The 17,633-nt window shown below is 41.7% G+C and overlaps 1 protein-coding gene and 1 non-coding gene across 5 annotated transcripts; both read right to left on the reverse strand.

Moving 5' to 3' along the window:
• Positions 1 to 587: 587 nt before the first annotated feature.
• Positions 588 to 9,676, reverse strand: bbs2 (Bardet-Biedl syndrome 2). Of its 4 annotated transcripts, none has more exons than XM_026176802.2 (18): positions 9,658 to 9,676; positions 8,772 to 8,903; positions 8,201 to 8,428; positions 6,577 to 6,702; positions 6,408 to 6,470; positions 6,107 to 6,184; positions 5,840 to 5,944; positions 4,882 to 4,968; positions 4,635 to 4,770; positions 4,345 to 4,484; positions 3,818 to 3,947; positions 3,568 to 3,739; positions 3,348 to 3,477; positions 3,026 to 3,145; positions 2,739 to 2,876; positions 2,433 to 2,545; positions 1,430 to 1,578; positions 588 to 1,310 (listed from the first exon to the last, which is right to left on the reverse strand). In XM_026176802.2, exons 2-18 carry the CDS (start codon positions 8,886 to 8,888, stop codon positions 1,204 to 1,206), a joined length of 2,139 nt encoding a protein of 712 aa, XP_026032587.2. In that variant the 5' UTR covers positions 8,889 to 8,903; positions 9,658 to 9,676; the 3' UTR covers positions 588 to 1,203. The 4 variants fall into 4 exon arrangements, 3 of the variants coding, with proteins under 3 accessions (XP_026032587.2, XP_026032586.2, XP_026032585.2); XM_026176801.2 differs by lacking the exon at positions 9,658 to 9,676 and adding an exon at positions 9,359 to 9,498 and having other exon boundaries at positions 8,772 to 8,966; XM_026176800.2 differs by lacking the exon at positions 9,658 to 9,676 and adding an exon at positions 9,359 to 9,487.
• Positions 9,677 to 10,793: 1,117 nt separating this feature from the next.
• Positions 10,794 to 10,865, reverse strand: trnap-ugg (transfer RNA proline (anticodon UGG)). Its single transcript has one exon. It is a non-coding gene; the product is annotated as a tRNA-Pro (tRNA).
• Positions 10,866 to 17,633: the final 6,768 nt, after the last annotated feature.

Here is a 17,633-nt window from a genome sequence, read left to right on the forward strand (position 1 = left end):
GGTTATTCATCTTTTTATATTATTATTATGTAGATGTGTGAATATGGATGTGTATGTATGCATATGTATATGCATATATATGTGTGTGTATGTATGTATGTTTACTCTCAGTTACTGTCGATTTCATTGTGGTGTATAGGAGATGTGATTCTGTTCTGATTGATTTAATATGTCGCTTGTCTCTTTGAGATTGTCATTGTTATTGCTCTAAATAAAGTTCATATAAAAAAAAAAAAAATTGGGACAGCCGTCGTCGCGTGGCGGTGACGTAACCGCACTTAAAATGCGTACTTCAAGCGTGCGGACTCTTAATTGGGACACAGCCCCTGAGTTGGGATACAGCCTACGTCCACTGTGAGCGACCATCTTTGAACAGAGGGCGGGGCTTACCACACCATGTTTATTTATTCATGTTTTTGGAAACTTGCCTGTAAAGCAGACTAAATAATGTTGGAGCATTTGTCTAAACACATCAGTATTTAAAATGTTTACCTGCTCTCTTTTGATTTGATATAAACGTCTCAAATCCATCTAGAAATAAACCCTCCCTTTATAGGTACTGTAAAAAAAATCAGCCAAAAGTTATAAATGTTTAAAATGTAATTTAATAACAATTTTTCCACAAACACAAAGTTACATGTGCACTTTCTAAATACAGTCTACAAAAAGTAAACAAGTTAGACAGTTTTCTTTGGCTACAAATGCCACACGAACACGCAGCAGCTGAGAGCCGAGGCCGAGCGTGAAGGTCCATGCCACCGGTGACTTTACGGTCAGCTGAATGAAACCGGCACACTCGTTTTCTCAGACTGTCTGGGACAGGTCACCACAAATGCATGAAATTGGCGTCATACTCGAATCCTTCTGTTTGTCTTAACTTCTGACTAAAGTGAGTAAATGGCTGCTCACGCAGGTTAGTGATTTAGGTAAACTCCAGCGCACTAGCTGAAGCCCTTCCAATCAGCCCGACAATTTTGCACAAAGTCTGAGGTCACCATTATATTTGTGTTGGCTGAATTCCAATTTCAAGAAGCTGGTGCCAAATGTTGCTTAAAACTGAGTCGTGGATTAAGGCCGCTTCAGTGTCTCTGCCTATCTCCTGCTGTTCTTGCTCCAAACGTACTCGCTGGCCTCATTACAGTTATTACACGTGCTGACTGTAAACTTCTCTAGTCCGCTCCCGCGTCCCTCATCCTTCCACTCTCAGGAGGATGCGGTGCCAGCCCTCATGATCCTGAAAAGCGCGTTGACGTTATTGCTTTTGATGGCGTCTCGACAGGCAGAGATCACTTGGTTCTTGGGCTTACCCACTGCAGAGAAGCATACACAGAGGCAGATACGCTTAATATATCATCTTCTCCCCTGGTTCAATTGGAGGTAGTTAACAAACAGTGCTGCTATGTTAAGAAGTAGTGCTTGTCAGACTTACCTCGAAGCCTGCCGGCTCGCTGTATGGCTTGGTTGACAGACTTGAGACAAGCCAGAAGAGCATTGTGGTTGTTTGAGCGGATCTTGTACTCATTGATTAGATCCCGGTTTAGATCATACAGCTCTCTGTAGCGCTTCTTCATAGTTGTCCTACGGTGGAAACGAACAAAGATGTGAGGAAAAGAAGGAAGTTTTTGCAGTTTCATGATAGAAGAACTGACATGAATGAAATGATACTGTAACAGGTTTTATTCTTCTGCGTTAAATCTATGCTGTAGGTATGTCAAGACTGCAAACCCCTGTGCAACCCTACGCCATAACCTATGCCGTTATCTGACGTGCACGTCCCTGGAAATGTAACGCTGCCTCGGTGCAGCGCTTGACTACCGCCATCGTCTCGGTCAGTGCCGTCAGTCCTCTGATCCATTTATGGATTTCTGTTTGCCGCGCTTTTTGAACGCATCAGTGAGAGAATAATAACTATCACCTTAATAAAGGACTCGTATCATTAGTAAATTCCTGAAGCTAGATCACCAAAACTATTAGATATGTTTACCTGTAGGGGAATAAAAACACGAATAAATAAATTAAACTGCTCACAACAAAGAGAGAGAACCCAGGATTTTATTTCTACCATGGCTGCAGTGAATGAAACACACGCCTTTCAGGGCACATACATCCATTCGCTTCCGCTTATCCTTTTAAGGGTTGCTGGAGCCTATCCCAGCTGTCATCAGGCTAACATACAGAGACAGACAACAATTCACACTCACATTCAATTAAGTAAGCCGGAGTACCCGGAGAGAACCCACGCAAACACGAGGAGAACATGCGAACTCTACACAGGTGGTGGAGACGGTGGAATTGAACTCAGGACCTTCTTGCTGTGCAGCAACAGTGCTAACCACCGCGCCACTGTGCTGCACATACAAGTCCAGATAATTCAACAATAATGTAGCAATATGGCTGCAAGTATTACGAAGTAAAATACTGAGATAACTCACATGTCACCCATTAGGCGCGCGTCCTCTGCTTGCACCAGCATGTTTCTAATGTAGTTGGAGTGGTCAGCCATAGCTGCAGTTAGTTTCTGGTGGACAGAATGGAACTCGTCCACCTAGGAAACACATTTAAACGTACAGGTCACCTTAAATTCAGCTGACCTATTTTTGGCCTGTAGTTTAGGAGATAGACTACAGGGACTAAAGTTTTGGTCCACACCTTCTAATCTCAAGAATTTGGACTTTTATTGCTACTGACCCAGGCTGTCCTGAACGTTTGACAGAGAGCAGATGAAACCTGAGCCAAACCTCAGTGAGCGTAGTGTGTAGCTCCTCAAAATATGTGGGGAAGTCTGCTTCTGCTGACAGGTCCTCAATTGCCAGGAAGGAGGCTAATGATTGGATCAGATCTCCTGCTAGGTCAATATCATCAGTTCTTATGGTGATCTGATTGGACACATTACAAATTATTATTGTTCTTAAAATACATATAAACTAATGACAGAGCAAGTCTCTAAGTTCATATAAGAAACAAATGAGTGCTGTGGATATTTTATTGTATTGTATATTTTTCACACAGCAGTGTTGATGTGTACCTGTCCACTGCTGGCCATGCTGAAGGACAACAGCCCCCCACCTCTTAGTGAACTGAAGGTAACATCGGGACTCTCCTCTCCCTCTGGAAGCAGGAAATTCTGATTCAGCCACATCACCACCTACACAAGAACACAATGACACAGAGCCGAGGATTAAACAGGAGACACATTTATAATCATTCAATATACAGCAAGTGTACAAGGAAGGACATTTCACTGCAGCTGGCTCAAAACAGGATAAAAAAAGTGCAACATTAAACATGTATTAACATACGGAGCAGAATTAGATTTTATAAATGCAGATGATCGTGCGACAGCCTACCCTCTGCTGTCGATCGTTGATGCTGAAGGCGACCCTCCCTGTGGGCTGTGCAGCCGACGAGTCGACAGCGAGGTCGTACATGGAGAAACGAGGCAGCTGACGAGTGATTTCAAACACGTGGAACTGAGTGCTAACGAGGACGAAAAGAACAGGATGACGTGAGAATGAGAGCGGCGTTGTTAACTGCATTAGAAAAAGACTCATTACTCGCAGAGCTTACCTAGTTCTCCCTCCAACAAAGGCTTTGATGTGCAGATCCACTGGTATATCCTTTGGGGGCACAATGGGGACTCTGACACAACCAGACAGGCTTTGAGCACTGGGGTGGACAACGTGACTCTCACCCTCAAATATGCCTTCTGCAAAGATGAGCACTGCACGGATAACAGTCTCTGTAAAAGATCAAGGAGAGACTCAGCAACTTATACGCAAACACTCAATAAACGGTGAGACGCGCTAACCAACTCTACCATTTGGTGTTGAAATGCTGAGCTCCACATGAGCCTTCTGGGTCTCTGTAGCAGCTTTCACTGACAGTGCTGTCTGGAGCTGAGTGTTGGCTGGTATGACTCCCATCCCACTGTGTGTCTCTGACACACCCTGAAATAAGAGCAGAGTTTATGACTCCTCACACAGGCTGAGCCCAGAAATTCTTTCAGAACACACAGTTGTGACTACATTCGATCAGAAACGTTGCTTCCACAGATCAGACTTTTTATTAACATGGATAAATCAATAACAAAAACTCTTTAACACAATTACAAACAGCTGCCTCAAAGGTGCATGTTAAACTGTAGTGGCGCCTGTCTGCAAAGCAGTGTGCTCCAGTTCTAGGGTTTTTATAAAGATCTTTCGTTAACGTTTAAGAAGAGCTTTTTAAATTATTGGTACCATAAATGTAAAGCCACTGTGTGCCTGCTGAAATGTAGAACCCACAAACATCCCCAGATGCGTGCCTCTTAAATCCCCGTCAGTTTATTGTGACTGAATAAATCACCTTGGCATTCTCCTCGTAGTTGCGAAGCTCCAGCAGCAGATTCTGTCTGCGCTGGCTGAGCTCTCGAACAAGGTCCTGCTCGGCACTCGTATCCATGAGATTCCCTTTTAGGTCTTTACTGGCTGGCAGATAACCACGAACTACAAACACATTGACAAGTATAGCAACATCCTCTTATGAGCTCACAGTGTCAGTCTTTGAAATTATACCTGGCTTGTCCGTGTTCACAGAAAACACACAAGGAAATGTACAAATGTCCATTTTCAACCAGTTCTCACACACAGACTTACCTTCTCCTTCTGTAGAGGTGCAGATGAGTTGTTTCTGTCCATCCAGCCTGTAGTCTCCCTCCACTACTCCAGCCACAGAAGAAGAGAAGTTGTCTTTGAAAATGACCTCACCAGTGCGGTCGCTGCGAGCATCAATCTGACATAAAAAGCACACCGAATCCTTGCCAGTTGTCCCACAAAATCATTTTGAAAAAATCCCATGTTAAAACAGTAAGAAGTAGTTTGTGGATAACAGTTGTGTACTCACCTTTCCATTGGACCAACCAGTGATGAGCTCCACAACCCCATCGGCATTCAAGTCAAATGCAAAGATGCTCATTGCATGATTCTTGGACTAAGTGAGGAGAAAAGAGCACATTACACAGTAGAGAACTGAATTATTTACATTTAATCCCAGCCAAAACTGTCTTTACTCATCAGGTTCAAACTGCAGGTGAGCAATGCACTACTGTCCCTAAATCTTCATGCTGTGAAAGGTAACACTGAGAGGGTTCCATCGTTCATGGACGTCCTACAAATGACTATTAGTCATGTTACAAGTAGTATTTGTTACTACTACACTAATCCCCGTCAGAGACATTTATACTGGCAGACTTGAGCGGAGAGTCAGTATCATCATGGCACTCTGGACCCCCCAGTAAAGGCTACAGGTCGATCAGGTCAAAGACAAACAGACTCAATAAAGGGTTTTACCCGCACGCTGTCAAACATGCCCCACCTCCACCCTGACTCAAGGTCAACTGTGCTGCTAACATTTATTTACATTTTCACTGTAGTTATAAATAACATTCCTACCTGTATTTATAAAGCAGACTTATTATAGTATAATGCAACCGACATTCCTACCTCTTACTCAATGTGCACCACCAACTGTATATATCTGTGCATCTTTTATTCTGAAGTAACTTTAATGTAACAAATCTACATATTGCTAATGGAGAGATGCCAAACTGCCGTCCATTGTTCTTGTAACAGTGACAATAAAGATCTATCTCATCTAAACCACATTCACAGAACAGATACAGTTTGACATTATCTGGTTATAAATGAATTGAAAAAAACAAGAACATTTGGATTAATTAAATGTTTATTGCAGAATAATCTCAAAGTTTTGAACTTTTAGGAAACATAAAAAGTACAAAAACAAAATGAAAAGAAGGAGAGACGCCAAAGAAATGAAGAACGTATGAAGATGATTACGGTACCTTGATTCTCCAGTAGCGGGCAGCGCGGTCATACACACCGACAGTGCCATTAGCCAGAGCATAACCAAACCTGCTGCCGTGCATATGGCACAAAGATGTTACTGTCTGTTGGAGCAAGACACACAGATAAGAAATTGTACAACACATTAGTGCTACAAGTGCAAAGTGTTTTATTATTGCTTCTTGTGCACAAAGCACATTAAAAACATGTAACACAACATGATCAAGCTAGCAGTTACCAAGCTACGCATTGCACCCTCATTTTACCTCATTCTCAGTCATCTCTGACACAAGTTCATCCTCTTTGAACACTCTGATGTCAAAATCCTCAGACCCCACCAGGAGCTGTGAGTACAACAGCAACAACAGCCAGCTTTATTTATATGGCACCAAATGACAACAACAGTCACCTCAGGGCAGTTTGTATTGTAAGTTAAAGACCCTCCAGTCATATTTGTATGAATTAATTTCATACCTATATTTATAACAGAACTGTAAGATGCTCTGTTACTGAAATTGTAGTGTGTTAAGTGGAAAGCTCCCCGACTACTGGGCAGTCAAGACTTACCTCGTTTTTTCCATCTCCAGTGAAGTCACAGAGCACCAGAGACCTGACATTATCTCCAGTGACCTAAGAAGATGTAGTTTAAGATCAAGTGGAGCACAATTCTTTTATAAATATGTGAAAAATATGTAAACATTCATGATTTTAGACCAAGAAAACCAGATTTTCTTACCGTCCAAAAGTGGTCATTGCCCTGATAGTCAAAGCCTTGCAAGGCACAGTTCCCTCCAATGATAGCAAGAGGAGAGGGGATGTCCCCAAGTTTCCCCAACGTGATGGCATTAGCTCCATCTGTCACCTGCACACAGAGAAGAAGCACGTTTAAATACAAGCCAGCTTCACATCGTTTTGGGCAAAGCATTTATAATCGAGCCACTTTTCATTTTGTGACTGTTACTATGAAGTAGCGGTGGGGGAAAAAATCGATACTGTGTAGTATCGTGATATTTTGTTTGCTAATAATGTATCGATACAGGAACAGCAGAAATCGATATTTTGTTACAAAAAGGTTTTTGTGCTCTGACTTCAGAGCATGTTGACCTTTTTCTGAGCAAGAATCCTGACATTCCTTCACTGTCCAAATGTGTTTAACTTGTTTTTTTTGCAGCAATAAACATGACCGTTTACTTATTTTAATTTAAGACATGTTTTATTTTAATTAAGTGTAAAACTTTTTTATTTAATGCAAAATTATATTTTGTTTTAATTTACTTTCAAATTCTTCAGTTGCTGAAGGGGCTGCATAGTTTTCATATTGCATAGTGCAGAATAGCTATAATTGTACCAGATGGTTGCATTCAGTTAAGTTGGACTAGACTGTAATACAAACCGTTCAGTTTGTCAACAATAAAACTGAAACGAGAGAAAGACTGAGTGCGAGACTTTGATATTAGATAAAATTAATATTGATGAAGTTTACCTTCATGTACAGAATCTGAATATCACAAATTTTTTAAAAAAATTGCAATAATATCGTATCGTGCGTTAAGTATTGTGATAATATCGTATCGTGGCATGTTTGGTGATTCCCACCTCTACTATGAAGCAGAGATTTTTACTTGTCACAACTGTATAATTAGCTGAGTCAGTCAGGTTGTGGCGTCAGCTGGATTAATCAGTAATTCTGTCACTTTTTAAACCAAATTACATATAAAAAAGCTGAAATCAACAGAACTAATTAAGAATTGTTTGAATCCTGATTTAAATATAGAATAACACAAGTCACAACACCCAGTTCCAATGTCTTGATGCATCTCAATCATCCAGGAAAGTAAATCTCCAAAAGTTGATTCTGTTCATCTGGACGCAGCGTTTTGTGGGAGAAACGTTTCGTCATCATCAGGTGACGTCTTCAGTCTCAGCTGACTGCAGGTCTCCCCAATCTTATAAACAGGACATTTGCATAATGACTGAAACCTCCTGATTCGAGGAGGGGGCCTAAGGGTACATCTGTCACCATCTTACAATGCTGTGATTGCAGCCATTCCCCAACTCTCTGTGAATGGTACTCATGGCCATTGATCAGTGGTTATTGATCAGTGGTTGTTGATCAATGGTCATGAGAATTTGCATAATTAAGATTAAGGAACTGACCTCCCAGCCCATTGTTCCTTCAGTGGGCTGGTTTCAGTCATTATGCAAATGTCCTGTTTATGAGATTGACACCTGCAGTCAGCTGAGACTGAAGAAGTCGCCTGGATGAGTGACGAAACGTTTCTCCCACAAAACGCTGCGTCCAGATGAACAGAATCAACTTTTGGAGACCCAGTTCCAATATTTTTCCTGACTTTACTCACCTCTCTGTAAAATATGTCAGCATTGTCATGGACATCATAAGCCAACAGGTTTGTCTGGGATCCCACCAACAGTGTGTCCCCAGTAGTATTTGGTCCCAGTCTTCCTGCAGCCAAACAGGTGACTGCCTGATTGATGTTGAGCAGAGAAATGTCAGAGTCTTGGGCACTCTGGCTCAGTCGGTGAGCCACAGGTCTCTGGCCACGGGTGTGGGGGTTGTGAATGAAAACCTTTTAATGAGAAAGACAACAAGAGAGTAGGGAACTGCCAAATGCTCCAGAGAGTCAGCAGTTCTTTTCCACACAGAGCCAGATAAGTTTGGGTAAATGAAATCATCATTTGAAAAATGCATTTTGTATTTACTGAGGTTCTAATTGTCTAACATTAAAATTAGCTATTAGCGTGAACCAGGTAACTGTGACAAGTACGATCAAAAAAGAAATCATGAAGAGGGCAAATACTTGGCTGTTTTCACTCTCATCGGGTCACAAAAACATGATAGTAATTTTCCTACAGCATGGATGATATTTATCACATAACTGTGAGGATTTTGCAAACATTTATTTCCCTCACCTTTCCAGCCTGCGTGGCGGCAGTAAGGCATGGATGAACCCCATCAAACTGCCCAATAGTCACCATGCGAGGGTTAATCTTGTGGTTCAGCTTCAGAGTGAATATGGGGACCAGCATGATGCTTACTCTGGTCTTAATATAGAGATGAGAACTTACTGAGAATCAAATATCTCACACACAAGACGAGAAGGTTGCCTAAAAATAAGCAAAAGGTGATGAGTAACTTTGCCACACTAATGTAATTACAGGCTTTAGCTCAGCCAGCCACAGGCGACTTCCGTTGCCTAGCAACAAGGAGTCGCAAGCTAAAGCTTTTCATCTGGCTAATCTCCCCGTCGTTTGCTCCAGAAGAATGGCATTTAACCAACCATAAGACACCACACCCGACACCTTCACACGTCGTAAGCCCTGCATAAACACCAAGTACGGCATGGTGCTTTCTGCTGAAAGAAATATTGGACTTAAACGCATGGAAAGCTAGCACAACTAGCTGACATTAACGTCGATGTCTTGGAACTCGCAGGAAACAAGTCCAAACTACTGACGGCCCAACAACAAAAGACATCACTAATTTGTGACAAACGTACCAGGCCCACGCGTTAGCAGCAAAACTTCGATTTTTGTTCCAAAGAATCCAGTCGCAAATGAGCTACCTGGATAAAATGATAACACGGCCACAGGAAGTCGACTAGCTGCCAACATCCGGTCTGCTGTTTTCAAAATAAATTACACAACTCAGAGTTGCAGTGGGCTAATGTTGCTATACATGGAAGAAAAATGCATTTCTTCTTCTTCTTTCAACAGATCACCTTCCTTCATCTTAACCTCTTCCTAATATTGTGTCACCTCAACCCACTTCATGTCCTTCTTCAATATATCCACGAACCTGCTTTGCTATCTTCCTCTATTCCTTCAGTTTGGGAGCTCCATCTTCAAGATCCTTGTGCAGAGGCGGGACTGTGGATGTATTGGACCTCTAATATACTCATTTTTAATCTTGTCTTGTCACTCCCACTCATAATCTTACTATCTCAATTCTGCCACCTCCAACTCATCCGCCTGTCTTTTTTCATATTTCTACTGCCACATATCACAACAAGTCTCACTACCATCTTGCAAACGGTCTATTTCACTACTGTTACCAATCACCCCTGACGCTCATCTTAACACACTCTACCTGCCTCACACACGTGTGTGTTCTGTTTCGTTTCTACTGACTTTGATTCCACGGCACACCTCTACCCCTCCAGACTATCACTACAGATAACAATGTTGTCTGTGAACATCATGGTCCACAGAGACTTCTGCCTAACCTCTTCTACCAGCCTGTCAGTCAAAACTATCTCATCACCTGTCCAAATGGGGATCAGATCAGAATTCTGTGCTCCTAAGGACTACCACATGATCGGCCCACGGTGTCTCTACGTTTATTTTATTAGTAGTTTAAAAAATAAAATAAAATCCCACCACCAACAACAACAACAACAACAACAGGCGTTTTAGTAAATAAATAAATACATTCTGACAACTAAGGATTCAATTCAGTGGGACAATCTCAGATTTTTCATTGAAAAGGTGTAGGCGGAAACTTAAGCTTGTTACATCTGCACTTTTTACATACATAATATCATAAATGAATTACACTAACACACGTAAAACAAAACACAACCATGAAAAAACATCTATAATAACTTTGCCACTTGGTTTTTGAACTTTAAAAATTGAAGAAAAACTTAATAACTTAACTCCTCATCAAATTTTCCACTCAAAATTTGTAAGCAATATACATATTTTTTAACCACTTACTTCTAAATTTCTATTTTCTAAATTTCTAATTTAGAAGTACTGATAAGTTCTGTGTGGTTAGAGAATAATTAAATATGTTAAATAACTCTCTTCACAGTCACAAAAGTCAAGTCCAACTGCATGAGAAAAGTAATGATTTCTGTTGTTGTGTGTTTTCATAAAGTGATTATCAACAGTCTGTCTTTGTAAAAAAGAAAAAGAAAGAAGAAAAACTAAGGGCTCGTCCGGGATTTGAACCCGGGACCTCTCGCACCCAAAGCGAGAATCATACCCCTAGACCAACGAGCCAGTTGAGAACCACACCTGCACCTGGAATTTTTAACTATAAAGACGTGCTGTTGAATTCTTCAAAACTTGTGATGTGGCACTTTGGCCTCGTCATTTTAATCCGGTCAAACATTACCCTCTGGTGGTGGACAACAGTATAGCTTCAACTTGTTCCAATCCCGTCCAACCATCCAGTTCGGGGGGGTGGGCACGTGAAACAGAGTCAGAGTCATCCGGTCGTTAAGTCTGACGTCACTAGCCGTGTCTGGGCCTAAACTCTGCTGCAGGTCCATATATCAAACGATCACTGTGGCATTACTGAGAGTTGAAAAACTGTCTAAAGTCTTTCATCTTTAATAAAATGATCAGCGTTCTGCTCTACCAGGTATAACAATTGAGTTTAACATCCAGGCATCCATGAAAACGGAATTTATGACATTTAACGGAGTTAGAAGTTAGCAGGGAGTTAGCTCGCTAGCTTCTATCTAAATACAATATAGCATGTCCTGACTGCGGGGTTTTGGAAACAAATTAAAACGTATAGCTCTAATTAGACTAATTAGTTTTGATAAAATGAAAGATAAATATTCATTAGAAACACAGGATTTTTATAGATATCTACAGATGAGGCATTTTGTCAATAAAAAGCTAAAAGCTAAGGCTGGATTAAGTAAACAGCTGCTAGACGTATTTAAAAGGGCAGTTCAAATAAAAATAGAGGTATTATAGGTGACCTCTATAAAGGATTAACAAATATGAAATTACACTCAACCTTATATAGCAAAGCAAATTGGGAAATGGAGGGAGGACTAAAGGAGGAAGAATGGACAACAATATGGGCATATCAATGGAAATGTAGCAGCTCACAGAGCTGGAGGGAATTTGGGTGGAAAAGCCTGATAAGATATTTTATTACACCTCACCAAAAATCTCACTATGAAGGTAAGCCTCCCACTTGCTGGAGAAATTGTGGAAATACAAATGCAAATCACTATCATATTTTCTGGGACTGTCATGTTATTAAAACTTGTTGGAAGGGAATACATGCAGCAATACAAGAGACATTTGGAAGATATTTACCTTTGGAAAGTAAAACTATGTTTTTGGACTTATGCCAGAAGGATGGACAAAGAACAATAAATACTTGTTTAATATTTTACTGGCAGCAGGCAAAAAAGCCATCACAAAAAAATGGCTTTCTTCAGAGAGCCCAACTATGAACATGTGGATGAACATCACAATGGGCATTTACAGAATGGAGAAAATGACAGCAGATGTGAACTACAAGAGGGACCTGTTTGTATCACGATGGAAGAAATGGATGGACTACATTAAAAAACGCAGGCCAGTTTTTGCTTTTGCTTTAGATTTTGACTTTGTTAACTACTAGAAGACTAGACGAAATATTAGTTACATTAATGGAAACAAAAACACACTCCCTACATTTATTTATTTATTTTTCTTTCCTTTTTCCTTATGTATTTTTTATTTATTTATTGTTTCCTGTTTTGCTTCTTTTTCTTTTCTTTTCTTTCTCTTCTTCTTCTTTCATTCTTATTTTAGTTGTTTAAATATAGGGAAAAAAATATATATATGTACTGAAAAATTGCTGAAGTTGATGGTATTGTATAGTGATTCCAAAATGTCAATTAAATAAAAATTAAAAAAACCATACAGCTCTGCTATCACTTCCAACATAAATGAAGACAGAAAACTAAACAGCAGTGACGTTTGTAGGGTTACTGAAGTTGGGCTAGCTGGTATATAATGATGTGCTACATGACCGCTAGCGACACAGCTATGTTAGCATAATATAAACAAGCTAACTTTTTTCCACTCGATAAAAGTTAACGTGAGTGTTCTCGGTGGTCAGGAACAAATGTAATCGCATGGCAGGATGCTGTAAAAGGACCAAACTTCAGCCAGGAGAACATCCCCCCCCCCCCCCCCCCCCCCCCCCTGTCCCCTTCTGGCTGCCTCTGCCTCAATTTTATCCCACAACTTAGACATTCACATTACTCACACTCTCATTACACATACATATAGGATCTTGGGGGTGGGCACGATACACGGAATCCAAAGTACCATCAGGGTGTACACCCCACCCCTGGCATCGTTGCCCACCTCTCAAGGTTAAATACACGTAGACATTGAGGGCTAGCAGGAGGGACCATGCGCTTACCTGCTGCTCTCTGGCAGGTAGCTCCAAGCCCTCCTGGGTTTTAAATGCACCTTAGAACACACATGCATCAACACTACAATGAGCGGGTGGAGGGAGGTTTGGAGTCTTCTCCCACCCGCATTCTCTGCGACCTGCTGGAGCGGGGGGGCTAGGAGGAGGAGTTGGCCGTCCGACTGCGGTCTGGAGTGTGGGGCCTCCCTGCTGCTGCGGAGTCGGGGCGGTCTGCCTCCCCCCACCGCAGGGAAAAGGGTAACACCACCTGGGTCTGGGTGCAGTTCCCCCTCCAGGGGCAAGGGTACCTAGACCCGGTTTGTAGAGTACGCTTGGGGAGTGTGATCGTGTGTACAACGTCTCTTTATGTCTGTCTCCACGTTGGTTGAGTGTGGAGTAAGTGCATATGAGAGCATGAGGGTGGGAATGGATGTTTGTGTCTGTGTGTGCCTGTATGTCTGTGTCTATATGTCAGGTTGGGTGTCAGGCGCCACCTCTCTGGGGACATCTCGGGCCCTCCAAGGTTTGGAGGCCTATCTCCCCCTACCACCACTTCCCCTGCCAGTGGCGGACCCCCTCAGACATCGGTGCGTTGGTGGTTCTTTGTGTCCGGGGATGGGCGTCCGGGTACACACCGGCTCACTCCTTGGCGGCCGCTTATCGGGGCCTGGAGCCTGGGGCTCGCTCGAGCCACTTCGGAGGTGGGGTGCCCCCGGCCTCTCGGCCTGGGGCTCGGTCACTCAGGCACGGCTGGCTGCCGGCGGAGCTCACGGGCGCGTCACTGCAACCCCCCCTGGCTTCTGCTCCGCGGCTGCTGAGTGAGCCCTCATCTGGGACTCTCCTCAGCTCTTTCTGGGACAGTGGCGCAGCTGCCCCTCTGTTGGTCTTCCTTGGTCTCTTGTGTTCTGGGGGCCTCTGGATGTCTGGAGTTTTGATCTCCTCCATACCTGCTTCATGCCCTGGAGGACGGGGCTGTGGCCCCCCCACACCCTCTAGCAGATCATTACATGAAGGAACCTTTTAAAAACAAGCGCGTCCATGCTCACAGGTGTACACACGGGTGATCACACCCACAAACTACACCCATATTCCCATATATCATTGTGATGTTGTTTATTCTATTACTCTTGTTCTCTTCTGCTTGTTTTCTTTTTTCTTTCTCAGCAGGTGATCCAGGTGATTGATATATGCATTTTTTTTCTTTTTTTTTTTTCTGCTCATTCTGTTGGTTTTTGTCTTTTGCCCTTCTCCCCCGTCCCTCTTCTCAGCTGTTTCTCTTTCCCTCTTTCTTTCTCCCCTTCTTTCCCCCAGTCAAGTCTGTCCCGTATTCATTAAGTGAAAATAAAATAAACAATAAAAGGTGAATCAAATGGACCATTACGGCAAGGCTGGGATGGTCAATTTGGTAAAGTAAATCCGTTGGGCATCTTTCTTTGCCTTTAGACAATAATTCTGATGCAAAAGAGCCAAACGGGACAGGCAAAAAAAAAAAAGAAAAAGGAGAACAACTGAGATAATCCATCCACAATACAAGGTTAGTCATTCATATACTGCTGCATGGGCTGGGCTGTAGTTACATCCTAAGGTTTTAAAAACTGAGCTTAAATAAATGATTAGCGGTAATAAAAGCCGAGGGAGGTCAACAGTGATCACTGACTGTTTTAGGAGCTTTTTGAGATCAAATAGAAGAAAATACATAACATTAAACATGTTAACAACACAAAAGCCATATTAAACGCAGACTACTTTAGACCCGGAAGTAGGATTCATCACTTAACGACCGGATAGCTGGACTGGCCATAGGCGCTAGTGATGAGATTTCCGGCTCTTTTTAGAGAACCGGCTCTTTCTGAATGAGTTGAAGTTATGAACTGTTTCTGAGAGACAAATAACACCAGGATCCTTTTCTATGTAGCTGACAGCTGGTAACTGTGCAGGGGCGGATCTAGCAAAGTTTTTGCCAGGGGGGCAGGTAGGGCATTAACAGGAAAAGGGGGCACAAAGACATACTTTTCTTTCTTATTCTCATTTAAAACGTTTCACTTTTATTAAATAATCATCTGAATCTTGCAACCAAAGTTTTTATCTGACATACAATGTATATAAATCATACATATACCAACAAGACAGTGTACATCACTGTCACAACAGCGTTTGTTTTCATTCAAAGGCTTTATGGCTTTTCCTATAATACCTGGTGGGCCGGTCTCTAGTCAAAATGCCCGGGCCCATTTTTTGTCCCAGTCCAGCCCTGGTCAAAGTAACAGGTAACAATTTAGAAACACCAGCTGACCTAACACCACAAATTTAAACTTAATAGCATTTTAATATATTTGCAAAAGATGCTCACTGCAAATGTATTCTAGTTAAACTGTTGCACCGACACAAATGGTCTACTATATCAGCAATCATATCAATAGTCCAATGAATCACAACAGAAAAGTTTTGACCTCTGAACTTTGGCTTCATAGAGACCCACTGTTGGGCTTCTAAATTTGTGATATATGATACTCTGGCCTCAGCACTTCATCCAGTCCCCTACCACCCCCTGTTGGTGGACAACATTATAGCTTCAACTTCTCCAATGTTTCTATACCACAGAATTATAAACATTCTTAATAAATCAATCAATAAATAAATGGAAACAAAACTTAGGTTTTGGTAGATTTGTCACACTTAAATGTCAATAAAATTCTAATAATAGCCAAAGAAAACCGAATGAACTACAAAATGCTTTTAAAAAAATATGATTTGAGTGAAACAGCAAAGAAACAAGGTCAGTGACGTCTGTCAGTCTCCAAAGAGCTAACGGTGCGTTCACACCGAACGCGATAGACGCGACCAGAGTGTCAGGTTTACATGTAAAGTCAATGGAGAAGCGTAATGAAGCGCGACTGGGGTTCCCACGAAAACGTGGTGGTCGCGTGTCCTAGTAGCGCAACTGACGCGTTTAACGCGCGAATAAAAATACACACGTCAGTTTGTGTGGTGCATTTTGTGCATTCGCGCATATCGTGTCAACCGCTCGAGTTGGAAAAATCTGAACTCCAGCGTGAAGTCGCGCCGCGACAACCAATCAGGAGCCTGGTGATGTGGCTCTGACCTAGGTCAAAGGGGCAGGTCCAGCCAAAGCCCTTCATTCTTCATTCAATATGTGCCGCACCCACAGCTATGTAATTGTAGCATCAGATGTACCGCAGCACTGATAACTTTTTACTCGCCCCTTGTGATCACCTGGCCATCCTGGTGTCCCTGAAGAGGCCACACCAGTCTCCAACGGAGCATTTCCTCCTCAGCCTTGTTCCTGCTCTGGAGAGCATGCCGCCTCAGATACGAGTATTAGTGAAATTTCAAATTTAGAAATTAGTTTTTGAAAACAGCTAAGCTGTGTTAAATTTGGAAACATTGGACCCGAGCGATCAGTAGTTTTCTGATGAGGCAGCAGCTCTGCAGGGCAGAAACAATGTTCGTAGTTTTCTCCTCCTTCTCCCTGAAGCTCTAACACTTTAAGCTGGGTCCTTTTTATTCCTGTCTCTCTGTAAATACTTATATTTGATATATTTATGTTTAATGTGTTTCTGTTTGAGAATTTTAATATTATTTCAAATAAAAAATTTTAATGACTAATGTCTCAGTTCAACTACACAGCAAATATTGGCACACAGCTTGAAACATGTAGAATTTATCTCATGTTATACTAATGAAAAAATATACTGCTATATAGGAACATAGTGAAGACCAATTATTTAAAAGAATAAAGAGAGGTTAGTTTATTTTGGAGTCAACCTCCATTTATTAAGAATATTTAAAAACAGGCAGGAACGCTCTTCAGAGGTTTGTGGGTGGCTCAGAGCCGTTGTGGGGAAGTTGCTGGGACTTCAAACGGGCTTCTTTTGGCTGCCAAGACGCTGCCCCCTCCACCGAGAAGTGGGCCCTGAACCTCTCCCTCACCAGGACGGCCTCTCTGGAGGAGTTGTTGGCTGCTACACGACCCAGGCCTGTTTTGAAAAATTAACCTGTGATAAGACAGCATATCAAGATATATTATCATATAACTAAAGATGAACTGTTCACAGTTTTATCTAGCTCTCAGTTTTAAAAAAGGCTGGTGACCCCTACTATAGAGTCTGACAGCTGCAGGGATTATATACAAATATTCAACTGAATCTATACCAGAATTAAACCAGGTCTAAATTAAAAAAAGGACTTTATAAGATAGACCTGAGTATCACTAGCAATCAGAGGTGGAAAGAGTACTCACTCAAGTACAAGTACTGTTACACTGGTTAAGTTGTACTCAATTACAAGTAAAAGTACTGGTGTTAAAAAAATACTTGAGTAAAAGTACAAAGTACTCTTCTCAAAAACTACTGTAAGTATTAATAACTTTTTAACAGACTGATGTTTTATTCTGTCGTCAATAGCAGGCATTCGACTCGATTCACCAGTATAAATATTTATGTTCAAAGCACATTTTTCAGATGAACAAGGTATAGAAAGGTAACTTGTTTTGTAAATAAATGTAGATATAAAAGGAGGAATTTTGTTTGTTAAAACAATGACAAAAATGTTTCTGAACATGCGTAGAACCATTTAAACTTTTCCCCATACACTGA

Source organism: Astatotilapia calliptera, chromosome 7 (genome assembly GCF_964374335.1).
Source record: "Astatotilapia calliptera chromosome 7, fAstCal68.1, whole genome shotgun sequence".
Lineage (NCBI taxonomy): Eukaryota > Metazoa > Chordata > Actinopteri > Cichliformes > Cichlidae > Astatotilapia > Astatotilapia calliptera.

Coding starts and splice junctions, on each gene's coding strand:
- bbs2 (XM_026176802.2), bottom strand. CDS start 8,888: ATGCTGGTCCCCATATTCACTCTGAAGCTGAACCACAAGATTAACCCT. Junction 3,146..3,347: donor TCAACGATCGACAGCAGAGG/GTAGGCTGTCGC, acceptor GTTCTTGTGTAG/GTGGTGATGTGGCTGAATCA. Junction 1,311..1,429: donor GCGAGCCGGCAGGCTTCGAG/GTAAGTCTGACA, acceptor GCTTCTCTGCAG/TGGGTAAGCCCAAGAACCAA.